At 45.1% G+C, this 13095-nt stretch overlaps 1 protein-coding gene across 2 annotated transcripts in view; it reads left to right on the top strand.

Moving 5' to 3' along the window:
• LOC116906564 (tubulin-specific chaperone cofactor E-like protein) overlaps nt 1-13095 on the top strand; it is a 143779-nt gene that overhangs the window by 17826 nt on the left and 112858 nt on the right. For both annotated transcript variants that reach the window (XM_032909277.1, XM_032909279.1), the window contains exons 2-5: nt 1660-1809; nt 3326-3465; nt 8639-8820; nt 10182-10438. In XM_032909277.1, coding sequence (XP_032765168.1) covers nt 1677-1809; nt 3326-3465; nt 8639-8820; nt 10182-10438 — 712 coding nt within the window. In that variant the 5' untranslated portion in view covers nt 1660-1676. The remainder of the gene's footprint in view (nt 1-1659; nt 1810-3325; nt 3466-8638; nt 8821-10181; nt 10439-13095) is intronic.

Raw genomic sequence — 13095 nt, 5'->3', positions numbered from 1 at the left:
TATGTTAAGGTTGAATCTGAGTCTCTAGCTTCAGCCAACATTTGTTACCTAACTGTACAGTGTTTCTCAGTATCACCACGTGCCTGCCCCACACTGTCCACTGAAGAAGTGCAGGTCATCATCCCTTGACCAGTTAAAGGTACTAGTTCATGATCAGCACCAGAAAGCCAAGGCTTAGCCTTGCACGCACCTCCCTGCTGCCAGCCCCTGTACCCCAACCTTGGTCACTAAGCTGTCTTGATTCCCCACACTCAGTAAGCATTTCCTGGGACAGTAGCTCAGGTCCTCATCATCATGCCTGTGTTTTCACAGCATCTTCCCAGCTCTTTGCCCTTGGCCCTGGTTCCATCATAGCTGCAATATACTCAAGCACCAAGATGAGCTTAAAAAAAAAAAAATCAAAAAGCAAACAAACAAGTGATGTTCCCCTCCTCAAAGGCCGGCTCCTTCCTACTCTGCTCAGCTACTAATGGAGTATGCAGCCGCTCCTGCCTACAGCTGCTTGGCAACAGCGGGTCTCTCCAGACGTGCATAGGCCACTGTGCACTCCTGCCGATATGCTTTCTCAGCCTTAGTGTCTTCTCATTCCCCATCCCCCTTTTCATTGACTCATTTAAGGAGTGTGGTGGCTGCTGGCCGGAGAGTCATTGTAGTTGCCTGCATCCTGGCTGACACACAGCACAGCATAGGCCAGTCCCTGAGGAGTGGGTATCAGGCTGTCAGAAGTCGTGTGTTTAGTATTCTCTCCTTTAATATGTGCATGAGTGCAAAGAAAATGCTGGAGTTACTGAGTGTTTAGGCCCTTAGGTGAGATTAAATAGAGGAAACTTTACCTAACTTCAGCACCAGAAGAAATGGCACTCTCTATTAGGTAAGCTTAAGTCCAGTAAGTGGCCAGGAAAGGGAGGACAGTGACTTATGTTAAAGTAGATTATTATCTCTCCCTGGAATTCTGCCAGTCAGAGAGCTTAGGGCAGTGGAGTATTTGGGAACCTGGGTCCCTTTTGCTTGTGCTCCACTTTGATCACATTTATTTCCTGGCCCATGATCCAGTGAGGCATCAGAAGAACGAAGGAGGCTAGGAAGTGGGATGGTCAGATGGAAGGCACTGGCTGTCTTAGAGATTTCTGGAAACTACTGCACTTATTTCCATCCTGTCAGCCACAGCTTAGTCAGGCATTCTAAAACAAATATCGTGTGCATGTGAATGCAAGTACACACACACACACACACACACACACACACACACACACACACAGGTTCTGTTACTGTGGAGACAGAATAAATTTCAAAAGACAGTATTGAAGATTCATACTAACTGTTCATGTTTAGTCTGATGTTTAATCTGCATGATCTTGTTCAGCCTTTTTTAAGTTACTGCACATACCGTATAAACCACCAAAAGATGTTCCTGTTACCCGTGGCGTGGTCGGAAGAACCACACTCCTCTAACTGCTGGACTACTCGTTAGTGAGATGGCGCACACCGTGCTGTGTGATCATCGCTGCCCTCTCGACATTGGGGCGTCTCACCACAGTAGAAGTTTGCCTGACGAAGTAGCATGCGACCCACTTCTCCAGTGCCCAGCCTCCTTCCTCATAGACAGATAGTTCTTACATGAATAAGTAGATGATTTGATGATTTCTTGGTTTCCTATAGACTTTTCAGAAAAGAAGATGGACCAGCCTAGTGGGAGAAGTTTCATGCAAGTATTGTGTGAAAAGTACAGTCCTGAAAACTTCCCTTACCGCCGTGGTCCTGGGATGGGAGTCCATGTCCCAGCCACTCCTCAGGGCTCTCCTATGAAAGGTAAGGAAGGTAGAACAAAGGGTTTGTGAGCGATTCTCTAGCTGGAGCACAGCAGTGCCTTGTTTGTGAATGAGTGCCTTTATTTTGAATTCGGAGTCAGATGGTCATCACCGTGTGCTAGGACTCCAGTGTATTCTTAAAGAGCCTCAGAGAACTGATTCCTCCAGACTGGCCAGAGGCATCTTAGTTGTCCTTTCCAGACAAGAGTAATACTGAGGGAATGAGACTGCAATGCATACCCCTCCAAGCAACTTGGAGGGTACAGAATAGGACAGGCTGGCCGTGCCCTTGAGGACCTCCGTGGGTTCTTGGATTAGATTACCCGACATTTCTGTTTCTAAAGCTATAACACAATGTAGCTTATGTTGAGCCAAATGAAAACGACAGTGACTGGGAATGAAATTTAGAAGATAATACTATGAGGAAAGGCTTCAGAGGTTAACTAGTCCTCAGAGAATGCAGAGTGTGCTTAGAAGGAGACAAAGACATTTAGGGAGAGGGAAGTGGGAAGGCTGGGTTCCTTCTAGCCTTCGCATCTTAGCTGACCTTAACAGATTTTAGAGGTAGGGCTCTGTAATGAAGGGGTTGCTGTTTGATTCCAGCACACAGAGTCCGCTGACAGTCATTTCTCAACACGACCGTCTTCCACTCTGTAGAGTTGGCAGTTTGTCACGCAAGGTATGCTCTGCATCTGAGAAATTTGATACTAAATAGCACTTAGTAGAAAAACCATATAATTCGAGGTCTCAAGTTAGAAATCGTGACCTTCAGGTGGCCTTGTTTTTTTTCCAAGTGGGAGAGAAAGTGGTTGAGTCGTCACATTTATCCCTTTCAGTAAGATAATGAGAACGGTGTTATGACACGTGTGTGTTAGGAAAGGCATGGTCAGACTCGTTCTTCTGCTGACCCGATTTTTGCATATTTCAGACTCTGAAGCCTTTTCTCCAATTAGGAATTTATTTTTAAAGAGGGATATAATTTCATAAGGGAAAAATCTGTTAATAATGAGTGTAAATGGGAATAATTGCTGACAAGAATGAAAGAAACAGCATTTTGATTGTCTTCCCGTAAGTGAGGAAGATGTTTGGAACACAGCAACTTGACAGAGGTGGCTTCGCAGATAATTCATTTTAGTTTGCGATAACATTTAAAAGAAGCATTAGGGAGAAAAGAGCAGGACAGAACGCTTTAGAACTGCAGAACTGAGATCAGTCGGTGGTGGTCTAGGACACAAGTTACCTGGGATTGAGGTGTGGGCACGATGACAGTGGGGGGCGGGGTTTGCTGGGGACTGGAGATAGGCAGCTGGGAACAGAGCTCAGGAGCCTGGAGGGAGGTCAGCACCTCTGAGCTTCTCCTGGCCCAGATTTAACTCTCCCTTTAGGATTCAAGGCCCCAAGGCCCTCGTACAATGCAGGAGATGAGTTTGGTTTCCTTGACTCCTGGGGGCTCACACACACACGCACGCAGGAGCGGGACTGAGTGCAGCAAGTGTTTTGTGTTCCCAATGATTCAGATCGCCTCAACCTCCCAAGCGTGCTCGTGCTGAACAGCTGCGGGATTACCTGTGCAGGAGACGAAAGAGAAATCGCAGCCTTCTGCGCTCACGTGTCAGAACTCGATCTTTCTGACAACAAGCTCCAAGACTGGCATGAGGTAAAGTCTGTTTCACCGTATCTGGGAAAGGCATCACTAACCATTATATCCTTGCTTATATTACTTTATATCCCGCTGACTCTGGTCGTCACTCGAGACTCCGGCCATCTCCATGTGTCAAGGTCAACAGCACGTCACCGGCTGCCTCTGGTGAATTTTCAGTTGCTGCTGATTGCTGAGACCCTGCTTTTATGGCTGGAGTAGCCTGCTCCGCTTCTGGGTCTCTGCAGACTGACTTAGGACTGCTTCTGCCGAAGCCAAGACTGCAGTCCTTTCTCTACTGACTCTGTGACGAATCCTCAGAACATCCCTTATGTTAATCAAGTGTTGGGTAGTTTGACCTCAGTAACTCAGCCACACAGCAACAGTGCATTGCATTCCTTCTTGTTCTGATCGACACCATTACCTACCTGATAGGAACTACCACAGAGTGTACACCAGTTCTTCCCCACCCCAGCCCTGTTCGTGCTCATGCCTTCCATTCCACTCACTGTCTTACTCTGGCTCTTTGCAGAAGCTTGCTCAGTGGGTTTGCCACGCCTGTGGTACCCTGCAGACTGCTGAGGAAAGGCAGTCATGCCGGACTCTACTGCATGGCACCCTTCCCTCAATTTTCCTTGCTTAGCAACCAGGGTCTGAATCCTGAGGAATGGCCCCATCACACAGCTCTGCTGTTTCTAGAACGTTCTGTCAGTCTTTAGCCCATTATGAGCACGTAGCGCACATCCTGAGCACATAACATGGGAGCGTCCTCACTTTGGTAATGCCACTTTCACCATTCTCTTTCCTGTCGTCTGCTGGCTTCTGCATGGGTTGCTGTCCACGTGTCAGATTACCCTGGCCCTCAGCTCAGGTAGGAAGATTCCCGCAGAGCACCTGTGCCCATGGCTGCAGGGGGATTTATCCCAGTGTGCTGTGGTCGCTTGCTGACTCTCAGAGGTGTGAGCTTGGTTCTGGTGGTGATTTCTTGTTACAGACTAGAGTTAGTTGTATGTTGCCTGTGTTAAGGGATGATAGACTGCATCTATGGACTGGTGAAGTCCGTTTGCTGCAACTCTTTCTGTGACCTCCTAGAATTCCCCTGGCCCTCTAACACTCCACCTTACTCATCAGTATATACTGTTCTTCAGCCATTGAAACGCTTTGAAGCTACCAGGTGGTACACAAATCCTAAACTAGCTCTCCTGTTGAAGAAAACTCATAAGTACTGTTTGTTTAGCTTTTCTTATGTCTGTTCCCCTGTCCTGTTTAATCTGGTCTGAGTGACTTAGTGATGATTCCTGTTTTGATAGGATTTTTATCAACATTTGTGAGTGTTCTGTTACCTGATTTGTAAGTAGAGTACAGATCTGCTCAGGAGCTAGATTTTATGCATCATTTATCTCTGTAAACTACAGGTCTCACTGCGTACGAATCACAGTTTGTACTTTCTTGGCCCTCTGAGACATACAGTCACTAGGCTGCCCAGGTGCTATCGTAGATCCTGGATCCTGCTACTGAAACCCTGGCTCCCCAGAGTTGGGTACACTTATGGTCTACCGCCCTGGCATGGGGGCTGGGGAGGTATACAGACCACACCCTCCTCTGATTCCATTCTCTGATAAATCCTCTAAATTTATTGTTTGGGAGATTTAAAATTGCAAACAGACTGTGTTTTTACCTCTTCTTTGAATGTGTTCCGGAGTTTCTGCTTACTGGCTAGCAGTTTAACAGTGATGTAATTGCACTTCAGAAGGGAGCTGCTGTAGATGGACCAGCACAGAGCTTAAGCTAGGAACCGTGCTATTTCTGTACGGTGGCAGAGGTCACCTTATTTCCAGGACCACACCGCATACGGCCAGGGACTGCATCTTTTGAGCATCCTCCTGTGTACTTGGTAACCTATTGCCTTCAGGTTTCTCTTCCAGTTTTCTGGTTTTCATCATTCCTTGTAATCCTTCTTGTTATTAACTGCAGTTGATCCCAGTCTTTTAGAGTAAATATCAGAGCATAAAGAGACTAGAGAAGTACCAGCAGCTAAAGAATATTGATTTTTTTTTTGCCTCGATTAAACTCTTCACCAGGCTACAGCTGCTCCATAGGTCACTGGTTTAAGACATCACATTTCAGCTCCCTTACAGCGCATGTGTCTGATTATGAAAAAGATTATTTGTCCCTAGACACTGACCCATTTGAATTCAGCCTGGACTAGCATAACAGTGTGGAACAAAGTAATGTAGTATGCTCTTTGAGTTTTCTGAGTGGTCGCTAACATTACATGCAGTGAGCCATTTCTTTTGTTTGCTCTTAGCTGCTATATATCTCAAGGTTAAAGCACATGGGCGAGAAATGTAACACTTTGGAGGGAGGGAAAAGTGTGTCTGTCTACCTTTCTTAATTGGGCAACTGAATATAAAGCAATTGTGGTCCTCAGCTATTGACTAGGATTTTTGGCTGGGTAGAATTTTGTCCAACCTTTCCCAATGTATCTCTCCACCACTCTTTCTTATTGAAACCACTCTATAAAAGAAATTGAATAACGTATTTGAGAGGAGGGAGGAGTTAGCCAGTCAAGTGAGGCAGAGAAAAGCTTGGGCATAAATTACAGATTTTATCATCAGTCTCCTTTCCATTTTCCTTACCCCTTTAGTTTCTTCCTTTATAGATGCCAGAGCAGGGGCCTGGGAAATCCTGGGGCTGCCCCGGAGCTGGTTGAGTTGGTCATCTTTGCACAGGACCGGACTCAGCTCATTCCAGCCAGGGGACTCTTTTCGTTTTTAATTTAAAGACTCCAAGTGAAGAGCTATCTTAGGAACTCAGGGCAGTATGTCATCTTTGCTGTTGGGAAATTTTTCCATCATAAGTGAAAAAAAAATTGTTTTCAAGACAGGGTTTCTCTGTGTAGGCCTGACTGTCCTGGAGCTCACTCTGTAGACCAGGCTGGCCTTAAACTCACAGAGATCCGCCTGCCCCTGCCTCCGAGTGCTGGGGTTAAAGGCATGCACCACACCCGGCTTCATAGAGAGTTCTTATCAGGCTAATCAACATTGTGTTTTCCTGACTGTGACCCTCAGTGTGAGGTCACATAGGAAGCTGTTCTGATCTTTATACTTCAAAAGAAGATACATATTTCTAACATAACTTTTCCTGCCTGATTGCTTAGCTTTTGTCCAGTTTAGTGTTTGGGGACATAAACAGTGTCCTCATCGGACACTTGGCCATCGGCTGGTGTATATGGTAAAAAGAGCCACACACAGACCTAGCTTGGAAGAGCTCAGAGTTTGTTTTCCAACCTTTTGAGTCACTCGTTTTTCATATAGGGATATGGAGGGGTGAGCAAGCGGGTATTGGAGAAGGGTTTGGGTTTCGTCTCCATTTAATTGGAGTTGTACTTTTGTTTCAAGTTATTAAGCAGAATTTCATACCCCTCCCCCTCCTCAAAAGAGGTAAAGGGTAGCCAGTCATTGTCTTCTGTGTGAAAGTCCCTCTCCTTGGTTTTTAGGTTGTGGTATGAAGTAAATTTTTGCCCCCTGCAGGAGCCGTTAAGCTGTGTGTAGTCACAGCCTAGATTTCAGATTCTAGTCACACACTGCATTAGGGTTTGATAACATTCACCCACGGAAGTGACTGCAAGAGAATATTCTCAGCCTGTCCAGATCCCCATGCTTGAGACAGCAGCTCGGTGCATCTTCCTATTCGGTAGCTCACTTCCTCATCTGTTACATGTAGTGTACAGAATGGATGGACAGTGAATGTACGAGCCTTCCCCTCTACAGTCTTCTGCAAGCATCTGGAGTTAATCTTACCACAGACCTGAGCAGATGCTGTAGCCTGACAATGCTGTAGCTCACTTCTGTCTGTCTGTGATCCTCTCTGCACCTCTCCACATCCCCAGAGCTCTAAAAACAAACTGACACTCAGGTCTCAGCCTGAGTGATATCATGAATGTCTCATTGAACCCTCCCCAGGGTCCTGGAGCATCCGGGTACTCTTGCCATTTCACCAGTGAGGAAACAGACTTGGGAAAGTTATGTGATGTGTCTGACACTAGTCAGCCAACAAGTGTTGGAAACTGATTTGGTCCCAGCCTTTCAACACTCTGAAGTCAATTCTAAGTGCTTCTGACTCCCACACCGCCTTAATGCATTTGCAGGCATTGACCATCACTCCGTGCTTCCTTCCCTTGGTCCTTACTGACCACATCCAGCATCTCTGCAGTTGCTGTCCCTGTCCTCCAGGTTCTACTGGTGATCGACTGTGGGACACAGTCAGATTAGTTAACATCTCTGAGCTTTCACTTGTCACAGTAAAGAGTCCCATCTGGCAGATTAAGAGTTAATGAGGTAAGCTGTGTAAAGGCAGCTAGAACTGTGCAGAGTGAGTAGTTAGACCCAGTCACATCTCCTGCCCCACTTGTTTACATATAAGTTGCTGAGTAAGCGAAAAATTGGTGATCATCCTTCACCAGCATCCATCTCTTCCTTCCTTCCTTCCTTCCTTCCTTCCTTCCTTTTCTTTCTTTCTTTCTTTTTTTCTTTCTTTCTTTCTTTCTTTCTTTCTTTCTTTCTTTCTTTCTTTCTACCTATCAATCAATCAATCAATCAATCGTATCTATCTATTGATCTATATTGGATGCTTTGGGATTTTGAATAAATACTTCTTAAAGTTTGATTTGTCTTGGAAACAAACTGAAGCATCTCTAAGAGGTGATGTCTCTCCAGTCAGTTTTGAACACACAGATCTTTACAGGAGCCCTGGGGGTGGGGGCTGAAGAATTGTTTACTCAGGCTTAATGTGGTGCTGAGAATGGAAGGGAGAACACAGTCAAATTTCATGGCCTAATCTTAGCTCTTTAAAAATGTATAGCCTAGAATGCCATCTAAATTATCCTTTTATCTTACTTCTGCAAGAGCACACCATACCAGGCAGCATCGGGGCCTTGCTAATGGTCACATAGGGACTCTTTCTCTGTGCTGCTAGCTCTTAGCTGTGCCACTCTTTCTTGGAAACTGACAAAATTATTTGCCTCAATCTGTCGAAGTCCCTTCTGCTGCTCTGTAGGTGCCTCTGCTAAGTGGCACTCCCTGAGGTAAAAGGCCCCTCACCTGGACCCACTCACTCAGGCCTTCGTAAATGTGGTTGTTCTCCAAGCTCCAGTTGCTGCCCCATTGAAGCTTCTCTCTTTTCTCTGCAGGTCAGTAAGATTGTGTCAAACGTTCCTCAGCTGGAGTTTCTCAACCTGAGTTCCAATCCTCTGAGTTTGTCAGTTTTAGAAAGAACATGCGCTGGGTCCTTCTCTGGGGTTCGCAAACTTGTCCTCAACAACAGCAAAGCATCATGGGAAACAGTGCACACGATACTGCAGGAGTTGCCAGAGTAAGCCCGTTGAGCATGGGGGCAGGGCACGGGTACATGTTGCCATCCATGTCTCTGCAGAGCATTTCTGCTGATCTTTCCTCTCAGAAACTCTAGAGCTGTAGAGAATGAGAAGCTTCAGAAAAATGAAACCACTGGAGCAAGGGTGTGGGGCGACCCACTCACCTTTCCAGGGGCATAGCTAGGTGACATGGGATGGCGGGTGTCTTTCCTGAGAAAATACCCTGAGAAGCATTGCCATCCAGAGCACCTCAGCCTCTCTCCTTTTTAATCTTCTGATTACCTGACTTAATAATTGTGCTCTAGCCCTTTCCTCTGGAAGGAAAAAAATGCCAGGGTCTCTAAAATACGGTGATGGGTGCTGAGGTGCTGAAGTGCCTCTGAGGGCTGATGAAAAGTGGACCTGACATTCTTTTCAGTAAGTTTAGAAAGAAATCATACTTTGGGTCATCAGTTCAGAAATGTTCTGTTTGTGTCTGTTTATGCTCATATCCATGCAGAGGAAACCTCTGACAGTAAGAAATGAAGTCGTAGTTTCTTTGTTTAAATACAGAAATTATCCAAGACCCCCAGAATCTCCCCTCACCCACTTACAGCACCTGTTTCCTCACTGTTAACCTAATGAGCTTTCTTCACTGTGGAGAGCTTCCAGCATGGCATCAAATTGTTTGTTTGAGACAGGGGCTCATGATACCAGGCTGACCTCATACTTACTCTATAGCAGACGCTGGCCTTCAGCTCCTCATTCCCCTTGCGCCACCCCTTAGGTGCTAGAATGGCTGTGTACCACTAGACGTGGCAGTTGAGTTAACTTTTAAACTGAGATGTCACCCATGAGACCTTTGACACGCCCTTAACTCTGGGTTCAGGTTCCTTGTCTGTAACCTTATATTAATGTTCCTGGAACAAGGCCTGACACAGGGTAAGGATTCGGTAGTTACTGTTTCTTTTTATAAACATTTGTCCATGTTGTTTCTGGAATTTTCTTTCATTGCCTCTGTGTTTTATTAAGGCTATTTCTCCTAAATGCTGCAGGCTCTGGCATCGAGGTAAGCAAGGCATTAACCGAGCAGCAGCTCCCACCAGTCCTGTGCTTCGTGCTAGATCTACCTGCCTCGCCATACACTATTTTTCAGCTCCAGGAAAATAACTCTGTAGTACATGCCAGAGTCTCACATAGAGTGCATACTTAGTTATTTTTAGTTTTTAAGTCAGGTTATCACTGCGTAGCTCAGGCTAGCTCTGGCCTGGCTTCCTGGGTTTCCTGGCACTTGGATCACCTAGTTATGGAATACGTGGCAGAGGTGTAAAGATAAACTTAACTGCTCTAAACAATCGGCTGTTTCCTTTTCTCTCTGCAGTTTGGAGGAGCTCTTCCTGTGCCTTAATGACTATGAAACAGTGTCTTGTCCTTCTGTTTGCTGTCATTCCCTTAAGCTCCTACACATAACAGACAATAACCTCCAAGAGTGGACTGAAATCCGAAAGCTGGGTGTAATGTTCCCTTCGCTGGATACCCTGGTCCTGGCCAACAATCACGTGAATGCCATCGAGGAGCCTGCTGACTCCCTGGCTAGGTTGTTCCCTAATCTGCGGTCCATCAGCCTCCACAAGTCAGGTGAGACACAGGCTTGCCCTCGTTGTATGTCAGACTGATCAAGCTCACACGGAATATGGTAAAAATGTGTTGCAGTCATAGCTATGTGGTGACAGGATGGGTTTCCAGCAGGATCACGATATTTAGGACATCCCCTATCTTCATAAGTACTCTAATTCAGGAGCATAGACTTATGCTCATAATTTCTATTTTATACATTGAAAGGGTCAAAGGGTCACATTACAGAAGAAGTAAAGTGAAATCAATGAAGTAGTTATTAAAAGACAGAGGAGAAAGAATTATAAACTAGCTCATTTTTTAATCTCGATGCAGGATTAGGAATCCTAGCCTGCTAGCCTTTCAATAACTCATCTATACATCTTTGATTATTACCTTATTGTTGTTGAATCCTATGTATTACAAAAATGAATATATGTTAACAGTTTTTACTAAAGACCAGCTTTAGGTTCACTGCAAACCTACATAGAAAGTACAGATGGTGCCATGTATATATAACCCACCCCCACTGTCTACCTTCCCTGCTGTGTGTGTTTGTAACACTTGCGTCTTTGAACTGGTTCTGCCATACATCCCAAAGTCCATAGTCTCCCATAGGTACATGTGGGCTTTAAGAAGTGAACAGAACTGTTCCTCTACGTGGTATGCACACAGAGAAGCTCCATGCTCCCTTGGACCCTTGGCCCACCTGTTTATCCCTCCCGTGCTGACCACCCCGATCTTTCCATTGTCTCTGCACTCCCACCTTTGCCCAGGGTCAGACCTGTGGAATTTCTTTAAATGAGTTTCTTTCACTTAGTAATTCAGATTCAAGTCCCTCATGCCTTTTTATGGCTTGATAGGTTCTTCTTTTGAGCCCTGAACAACATTCCATTTTCTAGGTATACCATAGTTTATCCAGCAGCTTTTGAAGGGTTTTTGTTTATTTTCAACCTTGAACAGCTATGAATAAAGATATAACTATCTGTGCAGATTTGCAAGGGGACATAAACTTTTGATTTGTTTAGGTAGACAATAAAAGCAGGATCCTTGCACCATACAGTTAGGCTTAATTTTGTAAGAAACCTCAAAGTCTTGCAGTTCCTGTGCTCTTTTCTGTTTCCACCAGCTGTGGGTGAGCTATGTTGCCCCCATGCTTCTCAGCTTTGGGGTGGCAGTGAGGTGTGCTTTTGGTCTCTTGGAGTGACCTTGGAAAAGAGTTTCCGTCTGCTTTCTTGCTATCTGTTGTGTCTGTTGAGAGGTTTTTGCACTTTTAGTTATACTGAGGTTGTTAGCTGGGTCATATGTAGTTGGGCTATTAGTTGTGTTATGTGATTGTAAGACCCTATTCTTGGGAAGAGGAGAGCAAACACCCTAGATAAGGGACAAACAAAAGACCAAATACAGATACCACCAAAGTCCAATTTGATAAGCTAATGAGTTTTATTGGGGTTATTTACAGAAGTATGTGTGGATGAGGGATTACTTACAAAAGAGAAATGACTCAAACACAACACCAAAGTCTACCCAGCACAAATGATAGTTCACAAAAACTGGGAACCCAGAGTACAAGGAACAACCTGCAGGCAGCTCACCATTTTGGAGGGTGCCCTTGTCCAAGTGCCTCACCTAGTCTGAGTCTCTTCCAGATAGCTCAGTTGCTCTTTATTTCTTCTAGACAGTCGGACTGGTCTCTGCTTTAGCCAGGTTTATGCTCAGCAGTCTTCACTGTTTATACTCTTGGGGAAGGTGGGACCTAATGAGTCTGGTCAGTTTCAGGGACTTCCTGAAGCTGTCTTGGGTTGTTTACTTCCTGTTTTAAGGCGCTTCCTTTAGAGTGATCCTGTTGTTGTGTTTCCCGTGAACACTCTATCCTAGCAGTTTCCACCAAGATGGAAGAGCTTAGTCTAGATGTCACTGCCACAGGAAACAGGTTGAGCTATTAGTCTGTTGTAGATGGGTTTCTGTTAGATACTAGTAGTTCGGTTGTAGTTGGGCTCTTAGTTGGATGTTTAGTGTGATCTGAGTTGAGATGGGCTGTTACAGGGGTTGTTAGGTTGGAGTTGAGTTGCAGTTGAACTGTTTTCAGTGCTGTTGATTGAGCCTGGGCCTTGTTTGTGCTATCAGTGCACTATATCCCTAGCCCTCTTTTTACTTTTTATTTTGAAACAGTCTTACTAATTTACCCAAGCCAGTCTTGAACCTAAGACCCTCCTTCTTCAGCCTCCCAGGTAGCTGGAGAAACAGCCCTGTTCAGTAGACTCAGCTTATTGGGTTTTAAAAGTTCGTGTGTATTTCCACCAGTGTGCTTTTATTAAATGTATCTTTTACCACCACCACAACAGAACCTCCCCATCTGACTTTTACTCTCATTCTTTTGGCCTAGTTTTTATCCTGTTTCTTAAAACAACTACATACTTAAAAATAACTGTGACTTGAAACTGGAAAAGAGAAACTTAGTTTAATTTACCATAGAGGTTATGATTATGAGTTGGAAACCACATTTTTTTTAAAATTACATCTACTTATTTATTTTGTGTGGTGGGAGTGGTGTATGGGCACACACATACCATGGATAGCACACACATGGAGGTGAGAGGACAACTCACAGAAGTCCGCTTTCCCCTTTCACCATGCAGGTCCTGGGGGATTGACCTCAGGCTGTCAGCCTTGGTCACACA

The sequence above is a fragment of the Rattus rattus genome, chromosome 8, assembly GCF_011064425.1.
Source record: "Rattus rattus isolate New Zealand chromosome 8, Rrattus_CSIRO_v1, whole genome shotgun sequence".
Classification (NCBI taxonomy): Eukaryota; Metazoa; Chordata; class Mammalia; order Rodentia; family Muridae; genus Rattus; species Rattus rattus.
The sequence above is the reverse complement of the archived record's forward strand: the minus strand, read 5'-3'. Positions and strand labels throughout refer to the sequence as shown.